The sequence below is a fragment of the Tachyglossus aculeatus genome, chromosome 18 (genome assembly GCF_015852505.1).
Source record: "Tachyglossus aculeatus isolate mTacAcu1 chromosome 18, mTacAcu1.pri, whole genome shotgun sequence".
NCBI lineage: Eukaryota > Metazoa > Chordata > Mammalia > Monotremata > Tachyglossidae > Tachyglossus > Tachyglossus aculeatus.
This window is the reverse complement of record NC_052083.1, coordinates 30255321-30274218: the sequence shown is the minus strand read 5'-3', so window position 1 is coordinate 30274218 and position 18898 is coordinate 30255321. Positions and strand designations below refer to the sequence as shown.

Sequence of the window (18898 nt, the reverse complement as noted above, 5' to 3'; positions counted from 1 at the left end):
CTTCCCAAGCACTTAGTACAGTGCTCTGCACATAGTAAGCGCTCAATAAATACGATTGATGATGATGATGATGAGACAATTGGCATTCTTGTTGGTCTTGGGGAAATTCAACATTGAATCCTTCTTTCACAACTTGGCCATCATTTAGGCATTCCCTTTAACGGAGGCTGTTGGGAAATATTGCCAATTCGACTATACGACACTGCCATCTTCTCAATTTACGATACGACTGTTTCAATCTACGGGAGTTGGGCCTAGGAAATATATCCATAATGTAGAGGAAGAAGAAAACGGCTCAGAGTAGTCATTATCGTGTTCCATTCATAAAGAACAGCTTTGAAAAACTAATTTGTCATCAGTTATGTGGCTACCATCATTTCTTCTTCACAAACCTTAACAACGTCAACGTTCCTGCTTCTGTTTCAAGTCTCGCCTTAGTAAAATAGAAAAAGTCTGCAGTGCAAGTTTTTCAAATGAGTCAAAGTCAATAAATCTTTGAGTGGTCACAAATACTTTGTGTTCAATCAAAGCTTTTAATTTCTCAAAGTCTTTCCACATCCATCGACTCTTTCCATCCTAATACTGTTCTTGTGTGGATAGAGACATGCAGGTGGTATTATTCCCATTTTCCAACTAAGAAGAAGGAGGCACAAAGAGCTGAAGACGGGACTACAATCGACAGGTTTTCTGACTCTCAGCCCCGTGCTCTTTCCACCAAACCACACCGTCTCCCCTTGCTGAAAAACTGAAGTCATGCAGTCTGAGAATTGGCTGAACGAGTCAAAGGCCTGAATGAGCTTCACGGGAAGTTTATTAACTTCAGTTTGGAGGCTTAATTCATCACTGTAGGATGAAATTTAATTTTGACACGACCAGAATCTTTCAACATTGATACCTCTCACGTCGACGGAGTCAAATCTACTCTAAAGCAAACAGGACACGTCTCCAAGAGGCCATGCACAAGTGTTGGAGGAAAGACTATTCTAAAAAAAGAATGCATTTAGTTGGACACTTTCTGAAGGAAAAGTCCTGAGTCTGAATTTGGCTAAAATACCCCAAAATACATAATGTCATAGTTACTTATGCAATTGCCCCACCCAAATTCTTTCGATAAAGGATTGTTTCCTACCATGTAACTGTCAGCAATGAGAGACACTGAAGAAAAAGAGGGTGGGATGAAGGGGAGATGGGAGTGGAGAGTTTAGCCTGCTGGGCTTGGAGCAGTAGATCAGAAGAGTACATGACAACACAGGGGTTGGAGGCAGAGGGTACGGTTAATTCACTGAGTGCCTTACATTCAGCACTTGTGGAGTACAAAACAAGAGAATCTCTAGTTCCTTCTCATCCCTCTAATTCAAACCTGCAGATAGTCCCATCCCTGGTTTAATATTACAAAAATGACGCACAAAAACGTGGGGACAATTATGCAAGTAAATATGGTATTGTAAATCCAGATGGCAAGAATGCAATGTTCTTTTACCAGAAAAATACTTCCAAGGGGCCCAGCTACAATATGACAGCAGCATTCATTCATTCAATCGTATTTATTGAGCACTTACTGTGTAAAGAGCATTGTACTAAGCACTTGGGAAAGTACAGTACAGCAATAACGAGAGACAATTCCTGTGTCAATGAGCTCACAGCCTAAAGGGGCAGTGAAATGGTGAGGGGGAGTCACAGCAGCTGAAGTTACAGCAGGGACAAGGACCCGGCCAAACTGGGCAACAACTGGAAAGCTTGAGGTAGGAAAGACCAAGAGCCAAAAAGAACCTCACACTCTCCCTCCAACCTCGGGGACCAGGCCTCTCCTTGACTCCCTGGCAAACTACCATCTAAGTGGGAGGGAATGGCAAAGTGGATAGTGGTCAGAAACTTCAAACATAAAGCCCAGATTTTGAAAACCTAAAACATCACTGACTGCATTCAAGGCATAATAATAATGATTGCATTAAGTGCTTACTATGTGCAAAACACTGTTCTAAGCACTGGGGAGGTTACATGGTGATCGGGTTGTCCCACGGGGGGCTCACAGTCTTAACCCCCATTTTACAGATGAGGTCACTGAGGCACAGAGGTTAAGTGACTTGCCCCAAGTCACACAGCTGGCAACTGGCAGAGCCGGGATTTGAACCCATGACCTCTGACTCCAAAGTCCGTGCTCTTTCCACTGACCCACGCTGCTTCTCTGTAACAGTAAGGAAGCCCCAAAGTATACCTGCAGGTAACTCACAAGAGCCAAAATACACCCAAAAAGCCCAGGACCAACTAGCAAACATTATTTCTAAACATAAGGGAGAATAAAAGTACATTCCAGGAACAATAGGTGGCAAATGCCCCCAGTTGGCAGCCACATCAACAGTTCAGTATGAACTGCATCCCAACTACAACATGCTTCAGATTGGGGCAGGAGTTTTCACAGCATGGAAAATTGAAGCAACCAGTATCTATAGAAAGCAAACACAGTTTCTTCCATTTTAAGAGGCTTTTTTCTTAAGAACAACTAAATCATCTCCATGAAACTTAACAAGTCCTTTTATTAAACATCCTCCACCATCCTTTCCTAATTTGGAAGCTGAAAAATGGTTAAAGACCATTTAACTCTGCTGTCTATGGAAACCCATCTGTCTTTAAAGTAGGCCTCAATAATATCTACTGCCCTTTTTAATGACATTCTTAAAAAAAGGAAAAGGAAGGGTAATCCAAGCCAACAAAAAAGAGGAAAGGGACAGACTCTGTTCATTAGACAGTATTCATAAAGGATGTATAATCCCTTGTGGAGGGATCTCTGGCCTTGGATGCATAATTATAATTCCTACCAAATATTTACATATGTTAGCGGATGAATGCCATTAGGTCTAAAGGGAACCCAAATTGAATTATTTTGAGAAATATACATATATCTCTCAAAATAAATATATATATAATACAATATATTTTGATATATACATATATAAATAAAATCTAAATCATATTTATTAAGTGCTAGCACAGAGCACTGTACTAAGCACTTGGGAGAGAACCGTTAGCAGACACGCTTCCCGCCCATCTATTATGTACATGTATATAAGTATGCATGGTCTGGTACCTCCACCTCATGGTTGATTTGATTTAAGTGCTTAGTACAATGCTCTGCACACAGTAAGCACTCAATCAATCAATCGTATTTATTGAGCGCTTACTGTGTGAAGAGCACTGTACTAAGCGATACTAAGCAATAAATACAACTGAATGAATTTCACGTAGAAACTACAGGGTACTCAGAGAGTTAGATTTGAGATGATGGGGGAGCCCCCCGTGGGACAACCTCATCACCTTGTAACCTCCCCACCCAGCACTCAGAACAGTGCTTCGCACATAGTAAGCGCTCAATAAATGCCATCAAAAAAATAATAATTCTCTAGCTACTTTATGGCATTCTGAAAACTGGTGATCTTTTTCAATACCTGTCACAACTGGGAGAAAAAAAGTCCTGCTGAACACAGAAAAATCAAATGAAACCAGATTCCTAAATCTTATAAAAGTAGAAGTGAAAAATACTCAAATGCAATGCATGTCTAGTTTATCTTCAGATACTAATGAACTGTGGATGTACAATAAAAGCCAAAATTTTGAAGCACTCACTCTCAAGGCTTAAAGCAGTATGACTCAACAACCACTGGCGGCTTGTCATTCTAGTCATCCTGTACCAAAGCAACTCCAAAAAGGAAGACGAGAAGCATGCACTTTCCCTTCGCAGGCACAGAGGAAGTCAGGAGACACTCCCAGCATTATACTTGGAATGTTTTCACATGTTTGAAGAAACTGTGAGAATCACTGATGGTTCCGTCATGCAAACTCAGAGTCCTCAGGGGCCTTAAGTCACCTCTGACCCAACGGAAGTGTGGATAAGAGAAGGATGTACTGAGAGCCAAGCGCTGGGACTGGGTGGGTCTGAAGCTCCACAGAGATGTGGAAGTCTCGGCTCTTGGGGTGCCTAGGACTGTTTTTCAAAAAGTGACCCTTCCTTCCTCGTCCCACCCGCCCTCCCCCCGCCTTCAAAATTATTTGTTCCAAGGGGTGGGCCCCCACTTCTGAAGTGGTACACCTTGGCCTAGAAAAACACCTAAATTCCTCTGTAGCCACAATTTTACTGTCACCCCTTTTGAAGAACTTTGGCTTCTTATGATAAATGGATTTGAGAGCATCAGGCCCAATAACTTCATAGGTTAAAAGTGAAATCTGCCCAGTGAACATTGGTGGTTGCTGTTTAAAAACTGTCAGATAACTGCTCTTAAAAAATGTTGTTTTCCAAGTCAGCACAGGGCAGGAATATTTTTTGAAATATGAATAGGATATAGACCACCGGGAAGCAGGCCTAACATTAAGCTATAAGGAACTGTTCCAGGGAGACAACACCAATTGCCCCAGGGAGCCTAATGATTTTGGAACTAAACACCACTAGCCTGACAACTTGTACTTCCCAAGCGCTTAGTACAGTGCTCTGCTCATAGTAAGCGCTCAATACAACTGAATGAATGAATGCACAAGAAATGCTAACCTCAACACACAACTGTACTAGCAGATTACTACCAGCCCCATTCCCAATCCCAGGCCTCCAATTCCAGGTCTCAAAACAGTCCCAGGTGTCCAATTTAATAGGCACAGGACTTCCCCACCCCCAATCGGGACTAAAGGGCACACACGAGAACACACTCTTACAGAAAACAAGGTTGACCACACAACCTCCAATGCCTTCAAGTTGAAGAACAGCATAACAGTACACCACCAAACTCTCTAGTATCTGAGAAGCGGCGTGACACAGTGGAAAAAGCATGAGCCTGGCAGTCAGAATGACCTCGGTTCTAATCCCGGCTCTGCCACCTGCCTGCTGTGTGACTTTGTACAAGTCACTTAACTTCTCGGTGCCTCGGTTCCCTCATCTGTAAAAAGGAGATTAAGATTGTGAGCCCCATGTGGGGCATGGACTGCGTCCAATCTGATTAGCTTGTATCTACCCCAGTGCTTTTTAAAGTAGCTGGCACATAGTTTGCACCTACATACCTTTGAAAAAAAAAATCTAAAAAGCATTTTGGACCAAACAAACCTATTTTAGGCAACAGAAGTAGACGTTGCTTGGGTCCCATTTCCAACCCACAGTAAGCCCCTGCCTTGGCTAGTTCCTGGTACATCTGCCCTTGCTTAGAACCTGTGGCTGCAAAGGAGCAAGGGGACTCCTGTGTGCCTACAGTGAGTCTTGACAGATCTTGAAAAGCTGTGTACAACAACTGAAAGCATTTACACAATATCTGATACTCAAATATGCACAATTTTGCCAAATAACTTCTTGATATCTGCTGGAAAACAAGTGAAATATTGTTCCTGCTGGTAGGTGGATCCTGAAAAACATTTCTGGCTTGAGCCATATGGGCAGAGACATTTTCCTCTAGACCAGAAGGTCCTTGAGGGCAGGGATTGTGTTTACCATCCATACTGTACTCTCCTAAGTGCCTAAAGTAGTGCTCTGCAAAGTACTCAAAAAAAAACGCAGATTAAATATTTAATTCACAGGGCAGTACCTCGTGGCAACTGCAGCGGGGGGGGGGGGGGGGGGGGGGGGGGGTGTTTTACCCAAAGTGACTCTCTCACAAGCCTTGAACATCCACCCATAGCTAAAAGATACTTGTGACCCCGACACCTCTGGTGAAATCTCTCCCTTCCACCTGAAATATCCTCAACTCATTTTGAAACAGCAGGTTTGGGGCAGGGAGGAACCTTATTCATTCATTCAATCGTATTTATTGAGCGCTTACTGTGTGCAGAACACTCCTAAGCGCTTGAGAAGTACAAGTGCGCAACATATAGAGACGGGCCCTACCCAACAACAGGCTAAAATTAACTACAGGACTTTTGCCCTATTCTCAGCACAGAGGTGACAAGTTTTGATTCTTAAAATAATAATAATAATAATAATAACAGTAACCAAGTTCAATGACGAAAAAATACAAATTCAGGACTTCGATTCATTTGAAATAATATTTAGTCCATATTCACCTATTTTAAAGCTCTACACCAAAGTTCAAGAGGAAGTAAACGGTTTCATTTTACTTGGAAAAAAAAATGTCCTGACAGAAAACTAAAAACCAGGAGTACTCACTATGTTCAGTCATAAGGACTACAACTAATCATCTCCCAAGCAGCTAGCCTTGAAATTCCATATGGCAAATGCAGACGGGACCTACGAACGCAGTGTAACAGGTCTAAGAATTCTAAAGGCAACCATTTGGCTAAAACATTAGTTCTTCCATTGGATGTGAAATTGAAAAGGAGAATGAAGGATGTTATGCCCCAGCATTAACGGTGCAAGAAACATTGTCTTGAAAAGGAGGTTGGGCTTAGAATTATTTTATCTTTCTAATTAAGGCGTTCTCACTAGCAGAGGCACACCTCCGAGGCTAGCCATACTCGACCAGCCTTCGAGGAAAAGTAAAGCCTTTCTAGTTTCCTGTCGTAAGACGCACAGAGCCCCGGGTTCTTCGTCACCACATGTTGAGGGTCATCATCATCATCATCAATCGTATTTATTGAGCACTTACTGTGTGCAGAGCACTGTACTAAGCGCTTGGGAAGTACAAACTGGCAACATATAGAGACAGTCCCTACCCAACAGTGGGCTCACAGTCTAAAAGGGGGAGACAGAGAACAAAACCAAACATACTAACAAAATAAAATAAATAGAATAGATATGTACAAGTAAAATGGAGTAATAAATATGTACAAACATATATACATATATACAGGTGCTGTGGGGAAGGGAAGGAGGTAAGATGGGGGGATGGAGAGGGGGACAAGGGGGAGAGGAAGGAAGGGGCTCAGTCTGGGAAGGCCTCCTGGAGGAGGTCAGCCAAGCTCACCTGCTAGGCAGGCTTCCAAAGCTAGCAACCCCCTTCCTCCCAGGCTCCACGGCAGGTCATGGGCTACCTGATGACAGGGGAAGGGTTAAAAAAAAAAATGCCCAGCGGGAACTCCAATCTCATGGGCACCGCAGAGAAGCAACCTATTTTATTTGTCCTGGCTATTCCCTGAAAAGCTCGCACCCACTACATTTTACCAGAAGAGAATCCAAATAAAAATCCAGCTAAAAAAACAAAAAAATTGTCCACAGACCGAAGCTAGAGTTGCTGGCTAAAGAAATTGAAGCAGGGATCACAAACTTTTCCCAAGTCACTCTGAATGATTCAAGAAACTTTGACCACTGCTCTTTCCCTAAGACTTCCTCTCCCCAGTCAAGATATGCTATTATTTTTCTGTGATTCTGCATTAATCCCTGGAGCATCTGTGCCCGTCTCATGTCTATTCTTTGAACAAACAATCTAAGGTTTAAATGTGGTAAGGATGCTCAGTCAGCACTCTAACCATTCCATTTGTATTTAGAACCCCCAAAAAAAACCCAAAACAAAAAGCTGGCAAATCATTCCTCTCCAGAGAAAAACTGATGCCGAAAAGGAGTGACCATAACAACATGTCTTTATATTCACAACTGCTTCCCCAGATGTACCAAGACAAAACTATCGGCAGTTTAGCTGAGAAGCTGAGCGGCCTAGTGGATAGAGCACAGGCCTGGGTTCTAATCCCAGCTCTGCCACTTGTCTGCTGTGTGACCTTGGGCAGGTCACTTCACTTCTCTGGAGCTGCTACCTCATCTGAAAAATAGGTATCAAGACCCTGAGCCCTTTGTAGAACAGAGACTGTGTCCAATCTCCTACCTAACCCAGTCCTAAGCACATAGTAAGCTTAACAATAACTTTTTAAAAAAATAGTTTAACTCACCTTACTTGTAAAAACTATTTTGCACTGAGAAGTGTCTTTATTTAGGGTTCCTCCAATAACCTGCAGTCAGGACTACACTTATAGAGGTCGTTTGTTGTTTTTCTAATAACTAGAAACATCCACACACTGCATCTCAGACATCAAAGCCTAAATAAGAGTACTTGCAAACTGGAGGGCCTGATCTTCCAACAGGAAAATCTGACATTATTTCACAGCACACGATCAATTCCAGTTTCCAACTTAAATTGTTCTATTGTCTTAGAAGAATTTCCAAATCCGAAAAGCAAAGCAAAAATTCAAGGTAAAACATTAATTGCTGCTCCCTTTCATTAGAGATACTACTTTTAGGGCTAAAGACTGAAGGTTAATATCCTCAAGTGCCTTGTCATAAGAGAGAGGAAAAAAAACCCAATAAAATATTTTAATCGTGGGCTATATAAATGCACGCACAATGCAGCGCAGGTAAACTTAAAATCTTTATAAACCGTCCAGCCTGGCGCGTGTCTGTCTACTCAACACCACAACCAATGGTATTTATTGAACACTTACTAGGTGCAGAGTATTGTACTGAGTGCTTGGGAGAGTACGGTACGGGTTGATAGACATGTTCCCTGCCCACCATGAGTTTATAGTCTAGAGGGGGAGAGGCACACCCTTAGTGGACTCAGAAGGACCTGGATTCTAATCTGGATTCCAACACTGCCACTAGTCTACTGTGTGACCTTTGAGCAAGTCACTTAACTTCTCTGAGCCTCAGTTACCTCATCTGTAAAATAGGGATAAAGGCTATGAGTCACTTGTGGGACATGGACTGTGTCCACCCTGACTAGCTGGTATCTACCCCGGTCCTCAGTACTGATCCTGGCACATGGTAAAGTCTTAACAAATACCACTGGGGAGCCGGGGCAGGTGGAGAGAAGAGCCGTTACTCTAGTTTATAATGTAAACAACATAACAGACATTACTGTAGATTATAGTGTAAATAGCACATCATACTCTCAAGCTGAACAACAAGGCAAGGAACAGAGCATAGGAACATCGATCATCTAAAATACCTTAGGAATGTAATGTGTTTTGCAAGAAATCAAAGGCTTCCCAAAATACTTAATCCACATTTCAGCTAGAATGTATTATTTAATTTCCACAAAGGTGACCTAATTCACCTTTGGACAAACTAGGACAAACTTGTAATTTACAGAAAGTCAAGGTGTGAACAAACAACTCGGGAATAATTCAGAGTCTGGAGGGGATCGCCACATTTCAGGAAGCACGCACAAGCGTTTCACGATACAGGTTCCTACCACACTCGCATTCTATTAAAGTAACACCGTAATTATACCTTAACTTAACATTTCTCTCTAATGCTAACCAAAACAAAATTAATCCAAAAACGTTTCCAAAAGGCATAGTCACCATAGCTACATTTTTTCCGTCACAAGGTTTCACTTCTTAATTACTTTTCAACTGCTCCATTTTAATTAAAAAATAAAAGTCCTGAATGATATAGTGGTGGAAGGTTGAATGTCAGCAGTAGTTTAAACAGTAACTCACTGAACATTGTGCAACAGTTCAAGAACTTTCATTAAAGAATAGCAATTAATACACATTCAATCCCATCTTGAAGAGCACAAAGTTACCGGTTATGAAAACAGACGAAAAACAGATCATCTTTGAATATCAAACAGCAATAGGTAGTGTGAGAATGGATTCATCTTGTCAGCCCGATATTGAAAAATACTGCAAAATGCACACTTGGCAACTCCGCTGTAATAAACTCCATATTAAGAAAATGTGCATCATATAAACTGAAAGATGCAGACTGTTGGAAGTTAAGAGGGCACTCGCTGGCCTGAGGAAAGTAAGGAAATAATTTCCCATATTCCTAAGGTACGTTTTCAAGGGTTCCTTGGGTGAACCTGAAAAGCTGTCTTCAAAACCTGCCCAAAATAAGCCGTAACTAGGAATGCGCAGTTAGTCCTACCCTAAGGTCATGAGAAAATTTTGCCTCGAATGTCAATGTTTGTGCTTAACATAGGATGGGGAATGAGAGTCAGGTTCGCATGGTTAGAGACAACCCTCCCCCCTCAACCCAACAAAAGTTCATCCACTCCCATCCTCCCCCTCAATTAGTGCCACACAGAAACCATCTCCTCAGATAGGTGAGAATCTCTCCTTTAAAAACTTCAGAGAAGTTTGCCAAATCAACTGCTTCATCCAGACTAACCACCTCCGTGAGAAATTAAATAATAATTCAACGCTTCCTAAAACTGGGATTCCAGTCTGTTTATTGGGTAACCAATACGACACAGCATGCAGTTATGGCATCACACTTTTACACACGCTCGGCTAGTATGTTCAGGCTCACAAGGCTACAACTAAGAATTGCATGACACTCCAACCACACACCCTGGAGTGTTTTACTGCGCTTAAAACAGCTACTTTAATGTTACGGTTAATGAGTCTTGACCTGATCAAGAAAGAACTCAAAACCGATGAGCCCAGAGGCCTACCCGAGTAATGAAGTTGTTCTTAATTTGCCTTTTTTCTACCTTATCTAACTACCTAGTAGCCTATCACATTCATTCCAGCCATTTCTTCAATCTTACCGAAATACCTATTTACCCAAGGTTAATTCTAACCAGGATTTTGTGAAATTAGAACTCAGCCAAAAACATAATGAAGCTACGTAATTTGCATTACTACATAAGTGAGTAATATCAAGGTGGGTGCAGCTCCCTAAATTTGAAACATTCACATTTCACTGACATAACATTTCAAACTCCCCCGCCCCCGCAAAAAAAGCCCAAAAGCTGAAATGAAGCCCCCTGTGCAATGAAACTTTACTTCGATACTGAAAAAAAAATTAAATTACTTGGAATTTCAATTAACATGTTACTACCCTTTTGTACCACTTATCCTTACAGAATGTTTGGACTGTTTTCTTTCACATGATCACCACCAAGAAGTAACACATTAAGCAGAGATTTAAGAGAATCTGGCTGGATCAAACTTTTCCAAATGCACTTGCGTGCAGTCAATTTGTGAACCAAATACCCAGTTATTGCTAAATGACGGAGCAGGTGGTCTTCAAATTAAACTTCCTCGATTGACTTCAGCTCTTAAAATTATATTTCACTTTGTTGTGTAAGATGTGTTCTCACAAGAAAACATTATTTTCCAGTAAAACGGGGAAAATTGCAACCAACCCAAAACTGCAGACTAGCCTACGTTCACACTCCCGTGAACCTACACGGTTTTATCACGTTTGCCATTTCAACGCAGTCCCTAGGATTCCTTTTAACGATTTCACAAATCCTCCTCAACTGGCCAACCTTGAGTTAATATCCTGAAATTTTGCCTGGACAGGTTGGTTTACCAAGGCTCCCGCTTAACGGATTTACGGAAAGCAAAAAATGGTCTTTGTAGATGTAACCTTTAGCGTGAAAATCTGGACACCCTGTAGATCATCGAGGAAAAAAAAAGGGGGGGGGGGGAGACAGGAGGAGGTGGAGGCTGGTTCTAAACCCAAATTGGGGACAGAGGACTGAGCGACGGACTGGCAATTCCGCGCTATTAAACCGAAAGGGCCGGTCGTTAGAAAAATGCCAATCAATCAATCGTATTTATTGAGCGCCTACTGTGTGCAGAGCACTGTACTAAGCGCTTGGGAAGTACAAGTTGGCAACATATAGAGACAATCCCTACCCAACAGTGGGCTCAGTTTGGGGGCATTTTTGATTCCGAGCCCTCCCCACGCAACGACGAGTGTCAAAAGCCAGGCGGCCTGCCTCGGGCTGGCCCACCTTCCACGGGTGCCCACCTTACGTGGCCGCCTTCTACTTCCCAGGCGCTTAGCCCGGTGCTCAGCACCAAGTGAGCGCTCACTAAACACAGCGTGGCTCAGTGGAAAGAGCCCGGGCTTTGGAGTCAGAGGTCGTGGGTTCAGATCCCGGCTCCGCCACTTGTCAGCTGTGTGACTCTGGGCAAGTCACTTCACTGGGCCTCAGTTCCCTCATCTGGAAAACGGGGATGAAGACTGTGAGCCCCTCGTGGGACAACCTGATTACCTTGTATCTACCCCAGCGCTTAGAACAGTGCTTTGCACATAGTAAGCGCTTAACAAATACCAACATTATTATTATTATTATTATTATTATAAACACGATGGACTGGAACCAGGGAGCGGCCGTTCCCCGGTGGCAACCGTTGTCCAAACCCACGGATGCCACTGGGCCGGGGGTTGGGAGCGGGGGAAAGGGATGCAGACGGACGCAGAGCCGCCTTTGTTCGGCAGCTACCGGGGGAGGGGGAGGCTACCGAATGTGCTACAGGTTGGTGAGGGCCTTTTTTTGGTTCCTGACCAGGCCGCGGGCATGGGGGTTTCCTAGCCGGGCCTGGTGGGCAACGGTGCGGGGTTCGGGGCGGTGGCGTGCGGGAGGCCTCTTCTCGGCGCGGCTATTTATTTCCATGTTTACCTCTCGTCCTCCTCCTGGTCGCCCTCCTCCTCCTCCTCCTCCTCCTCCCCCGGCGCCCGCCCCCCCGCCTCACTTTCTCCTCCCACCCTGTCCCGCCATCTTGGGCCGATAGGAGCAGCCATTACTTAACTAAATGACAGGGCCAACAACTTTCCGCACAAATAAACAGGCGGCTGGGCCCTCCTCCCCCTCCTCCTCCTCCCGTGTCAAAGGGTGGGGAGGTGGGGGGAAAAACTCACCGGGATAAGTTCAGGTGAAACGCTCACCGAACGAGGAAATAAATGCCAACTGGCCGGACCCGCCGCAACTTGGCCCGCCCCCGGGGAGGCGAAAACGTTCACGGGGCCGGGCCGCAAGATGCCCCCCCTCTGTCCCCTTCGACAGGGGAATTACAAAATAATAGTAATAATAATAACGTCGGGTCGGGGGAGGAAAAAAAGGGCCGTCGGGTGACGAATGAACCCACGACTTTTAGTGGCCCTCCTGTCTAGCTTTGGACCCGTTTCCCGGAGATCCGAGGGGCGATTTTTTTTTTTTCCCTTTATTTTTGGGGGTATTTTTTCCAGCGCCGCCTGCCTGCCTTCCCTGAGCTGGAAAATCCTCCCCTCGGAACAGGGCGCGGGGAGGGGTTTCATAACCCACCGGGGGGAGGGAAAATTGCGGAGACGAATGAAAAAAAGGGGGGGGCTCCACCGTTTCCTCTCGGCACCCCCTTCTCATAATTTACATGTTTTGTCGTCTCCCCCTGGTAGACCGGGAGCCCGTTGTTCGGTAGGGACCGTCTCTATATGTGGCCGACTTGGACCTCCCAAGCGCTTCGTCCAGTGCCCCGCACCCAGTAGGCGCTGAATAAATACAATTGAATAATAATAGTAATAATAATAATTCCCGGGCCCAGCCGCTTTAGCGCTTTCCGGGCTGCTCCGGGCCTGAATAGGGAGAAGGGGAAAATGGGGGCCTCGAGGGGGGAGACCCCCAAGTCCATTCCCAAGCGCTTCGTCCAGTGCTTTGCATCCAGTAGCCGCTCAATAAATACGACTGAATAATAATAGTAATAATTCCCGGGCCCAGCTGGTTTAGCGCTTGCCGGGCTGCTCCGGGCCTGAATAGGGAGGGGGGGAGAATTGGGGCCTCGACGGGGGAGACCCCCAAGTCCATTCCCAAGCAATTCGTCCAGTGTTTTGCACCCAGTCGGCGCTCAGTAAATACGACTGAATAATAATAGCAATAATAATAATTCCCGAGCCTAGCTGGTTTAGCGCTTTCCGGGCTGCTCCGGGCCTGAATGGGGAGGAGGGGAGAATGGGGGCCTCGACGGGGGAGACCCCCAAGTCCATTCCCAAGCAATTCGTCCAGTGTTTTGCACCCAATAAGCGCTCAATAAATACGACTGAATAATAACAGTAATAATAATAATAATTCCCGGGCCCAACTGGTTTAGCGCTTTCCGGGCTACTCCGGGCCTGAATAGGGAGAAGGGAGAAAATGGGGGCCTCGACGGGGGAGACCCCCAAGTCCATTCCCAAGCTCTTCGTCCAGCGCTCTGCACCCAGTAGGCGCTCCATAAATACGACTGAATAATAATAGTAATAATAATAATTCCCGGGCCCAGCTGGTTTAGCGCTTTCCGGGCTGCTCCGGGCCTGAGAAGGGAGAAAATGGGGGCCTCGACGGGGGAGACCCCCAAGTCCATTCCCAAGGTCTTCGTCCAGCGCTCTGCACCCAGTAGGCGCTCCATAAATACGACTGAATAATAATAATAATAATAATAATAATAATTCCCGGGCCTGAGAAGGGAGAAAATGGGGGCCTCGACGGGGGAGACCCCCCAAGTCCATTCCCAAGCGCTTCGTCCAGTACTCTGCACCCAGTAGGCGCCCCCATAAATACGACTGAATAATAATAGTAATAATAATAATTCCCGGGCCCAACTGGGTTAGCGCTTTCCGGGCTGGTCCGGGCCTGAGAAGGGAGAAAATGGGGGCCTCGACGGGGGAGACCCCCAAGTCCATTCCCAAGCGCTTCGTCCAGTACTCTGCACCCAGTAGGCGCTCCATAGCTACGACTGAATAATAATAGTAATAATAATAATAATTCCCGGGCCCAGCTGGTTTAGCGCTTGCCGGGCTGCTCCGGGCCTGAATGGGGAGGAGGAAGAAAATGGGGGCTTCGACGGGGGAGACCCCCAAGTCCATTCCCAAGCGCTTCGTCCAGTACTGTGCACCCAGTAGGCGCTCCATACATACGACTGAATAATAATAATAATAATAATAATTCCCGGGCCCAGCTGGTTTAGCGCTTTCCGGGCTGCTCCGGGCCTGAGAAGGGAGAAAATGGGGGCCTCGACGGGGGAGACCCCGAAGTCCATTCCCAAGCGCTTCGTCCTGTACTGTGCACCCAGTAGGCGCTCCATACATACGACTGGATAACAATAATAATAATAATAATAATAATAATAATTCCCGGGCCTGAGAAGGGAGAAAATGGGGGCCTCGACGGGGGAGACCCCCCCAAGTCCATTCCCAAGCGCTTCCTCCAGCGCTCTGCACCCAGTAGGCGCTCCATAAATACGACTGAATAATAATAGTAATAATAATAATAATTCCCGGGCCCAGCTGGTTTAGCGCTTGCCGGGCTGCTCCGGAATGGGGGGCGGGGGGGGACCGGGGCCTAGCCGGGGGAGCCCCCCAAGTCCACAGGGGGCTGGTTCGGCGCTCGCTCCTGCCTTTTCCTTACCTTTACCAGCAGGGCCTTCGTTCTGGCGCCATCTTCATGAAGCCTCGAAAACCCGAAGAGGCGGCTGCGGGGAGGGAGACGCACGACCACGAAGGCACACCAGACACAAACACGACGGACAGAGGGAGAGAGAGGGGGGGGAGAGAGAGAGAGAGGGTGCGTTAATGTCCCCGCAAGGTCGGGGTCCCGGGCGGGCGGACGGGCGGGTGAGGGGGCCGCCCCGCTCCCGCTCCCGCTCCCTGAGGGGACGAGGGGGCCCCGTGTACCTGTCGAGTCCGGCGAGCGCGTCTCTGTCGTGCGCTGTCAGGCTGGGGCAGTCCTCCTCGCTGTCGCCCTTCGCTTTCCCCGCCGCCATTTTCTTTTCCTCATCACCGAAGGCGGCGGCGGCGGCGGCGGCGGCGGCGGCGGCGGCCAGCGACACTCCGCACGACTTCATGGGGGGGGCGCCGCCGACCGGCCCACTCCCCGCCACCACCGGCGGGGACCGGGACACCGGCACCGCCGACCGGAGGGAGACCCCCGACGCCCCTTCCTCCTCCTCCTCCTCCTCGTCGTCGTCGTCGTCGTCGTCGGGCGGGACCGACACACCAACTTTCAGTCTCCGCCTCCTCCTCCTCCTCCTCCTCCTCCTCCGCGGCCGGTGCGGGGTCCGGCCGGTCACATGGCGGGGAGGGGGGAAAAAGGGCTCGGCGAGAGACCCAAACTTCCCCGGCACCAGCACAAAGTTGTCGTAATTGTGTCACGGAGCGCCCCCCGCGCCGCCGCCCCGCCCCGCCCGGGCCCCCCGCGCCGCCAATCCCCGCCCGCCCTGCGCCCCACGTGACCTTTGTTGACTCACGTCAGCCGCGGCGCCACCCAACTTGCTGGCCGGCCGGGCCCCGCCCACCCGGAGGGATCGCCTCCCATTGGCCGCGCCCGCGCCCGCCGGGGGCCGGGGCCGGGCGCCGATTGGCTCCGTGGCGCGTCCGTCGGGGGCCGGCGGGGTAGGTTGTGCTCCTTAAATAGGCGGGGTCGACGGGGAGGGGGAAGAATGGAGGGCTCGGGTCGCCTCAGGAGCTCCCTGAGGGAGGCCGGCCATTGGGGTCCCTTTTCCCAATCTTCACGGGAGGAGGTGACTCCATGGCCGGCTGAGGAGAGGGTGGAGCCGGCCATCCTTCCTTCCCTCACAGGGTGTCCGTCCTCCCTCCCTCTCTCTGAGGCGTTGCCTTTTGGCAACACCGCCTAATAACCTTCCAGATGGCGGGGTAGGGACGGTGTCATCATCATCAATCGTATTTATTGAGCGCTTACTGTGTGCACAGCACTGTACTAAGCGCTTGGGAAGTCCAAGTTGGCAACATCTAGAGACAGTCCCTACCCACCAGTGGGCTCACAGTCTCAAAGGGGGAGACAGGGAACAGAACCAAACATACTAACAAAATAGAATAGATGTGTACAGATAAAATAAATAGAGTAAAAAATATGGACAAACGTATATACATATCTACAGGTGTCGATTTGGAGCGCTTAGCTCAGTGCTTTGCACCCCGGGAAGCTCTGGAGAAATAGGACGGGAGGAAGGAGGAATGAATAATGGCTTCCCCCGAGGGGCGTTTGGAGGGCGCGGCCCCTCTCTGAGGAGAAAGGAGGAGGAGGAATCCATCAGTCGTCTTTAGTGAGCGCTTACTGTGTGCAGAGCACTGGACTAAGCGCTTGGGAGTCCAAGTTGGCAACATAGACAGTCCCTACCCAACAGTGGGCTCACAGTCTACAAGTCTACAGTCTGTCCCTCTCCATCCCCCTCATCTTACCTCCTTCCCTTCCCCACAGCACCTGTATAGATGTACATATGTTTGTACATATTTATTACTCTATTTATTTTACTTGTACATATCTATTCTATTTATTTTGTTAGTATGTTTGGTTTGGTTCTCTGTCTCCCCCTTTTAGACTGTGAGCCCACTGTTGGGTAGGGACTGTCTCTAGATGTTGCCGATTTGTACTTCCCAAGCGCTTAGTACAGCGCTCTGCACATAGTAAGCGCTCAGTAAATACGATTGATGATGAAGGGGGAGGAAGAGGAGGAGGAGACAGGGCTGCCCTCCTCGTGCCCGGCCCAAGGCCCCAACGAAACCAGCCCATCGGCTCAGGCCTTGCCCTGCCCACCAAGCAATCAATCAATCGTATTTATTGAGCACTTACTGTGTGCAGAGCACTGGACTAAGCGCTTGGGAAGTCCAAGTTGGCAACATATACAGTCCCTACCCAACAGTGGGCTCACAGTCTACAAGGGGGAGGAGGAGACAGGGCTGCCCTCCTCATGTCCGGCCCGAAGCCCCAAGGAAACCAGCCCATCGGCGCAGGCCTTGCCCTGCCCACTAATCAATCAATCGTATGTATTGAGCGCTTACTGTGTGCAGAGCACTGTACTAAGCGCTTGGGAAGTCCAAGTTGGCAACATATACAGTCCCTACCCAACAGTGGGCTCACAGTCTAAAAGGGGGAGGAAGAGGAGGAGGAGGAGACAGGGCTGCCCTCCTCGTGCCCGGCCCGAAGCCCCAACGAAACCAGCCTATCGGCACAGGCCTTGCCCTACCCACTAATCAATCAATCGTATGTACTGAGTGCTTACTGTGTGCAGAGCACTGTACTAAGCGCTTGGGAAGTCCAAGTTGGCAACATATAGAGACAGTCCCTACCCAACAGTGGGCTCACAGTCTAAACTAAGCCCGCTCGGGCCAAACTGTCCCTCGTTTGGGCGGAAAGCCATCCCCCAAACCATCCCTTGGCCGCCTTTCCCTCCCCGCCCCACCCCGGTCCGGCTTTCCCTTCCTTCCTCTCCCCCTCGTCCCCCTCTCCATCCCCCCCATCTTACCTCTTTCCCTTCCCCACAGCACCTGTATATATGTATATATGTTTGTACATATTTATTACTCTAGTTATTTATTTTACTTGTACATATCTATTCTATTTATTTTATTTTGTTAGTATGTTTGGTTTTGTTCTCTGTCTCCCCCTTCTAGACTGTGAGCCCACTGTTGGGTAGGGACTGTCTCTATATGTTGCCAACTTGTACTTCCCAAGTGCTTAGTACAGTGCTCTGCACACAGTAAGCGCTCAATAAATACAATTGATTGATTGAGAATGGGAAGCAGCGTGGCTCAATGGAAAGAGCATGGGCTTTGGAGTCAGAGGTCACGGGTTCAAATCCCAGCTCCGCCAACTGTGTGACTTCACTTCTCTGGGCCTCAGTTACCTCATCTGTAAAATGGGGATTAAAACTGTGAGCTCCTAGTCTAGACTCGTTAGGCCTCGGGCCGGTTACGAGGATGGTAGCCCTGTCTTTTTCTCCTCAGAGGGGGGCCGCCCCCTGGGCCGGGGGCCAGGACCGGCCTTGCCCTACAATCGTCCCTCCAGGGAAGCCATTATTCATTCATCCTTCCTTCTAGACTAGGAGCCCGCCATCCGGTAAGGACCGTCTCCGTATGTTGCCGATTTGTACTTCCCAAGCGTTCAGTACAGTGCTCTGCACACAGTAAGTGCTCAAGAAATACGAACGAAACCCCGGTCTGACGGATGAGGGAACTGAGGCCCGGTGGAGTGACTGGGCCAAGGTCACACAGCCGTCAAGCGGCGGGGCTGGGGTTGGCCTCCAGGTCCTTGGGATTCCCAGGCCCGTGCCCTCGATACTAGGCCTCGATGATGGTATTTGTTAAGTCCTTCCTATGTTCTAAGCGCTGGGGGAGATGCAGGGCAATCTGGTTGTCCCACGTGGGGCTCACCGTCTTAATCCCCATTTTATAGAGGAGGTAACTGAGGCCCAGAAAAGTGAAGCGACTTGCCCAAGGTCACACAGCTGACAAGCGGCGGAGGCGGGATTAGAACCCACGACCTGTGACTCC

The 18898-nt window shown here is 47.9% G+C and overlaps 1 protein-coding gene across 2 annotated transcripts in view; it reads right to left on the bottom strand.

Annotated features, from left to right (window-relative positions):
• The window catches only part of KDM6A (lysine demethylase 6A), a 192058-nt gene extending 176605 nt beyond the window's left edge, over window positions 1–15453 (bottom strand). For both annotated transcript variants that reach the window (XM_038760419.1, XM_038760420.1), the window contains exons 1-2: window positions 15284–15453; window positions 15018–15081 (exon numbers count right to left, since the gene is read on the bottom strand). In XM_038760419.1, the coding sequence (XP_038616347.1) occupies window positions 15018–15081; window positions 15284–15453 (234 nt within the window). The remainder of the gene's footprint in view (window positions 1–15017; window positions 15082–15283) is intronic.
• Between the last annotated feature and the right edge of the window lie 3445 nt (window positions 15454–18898).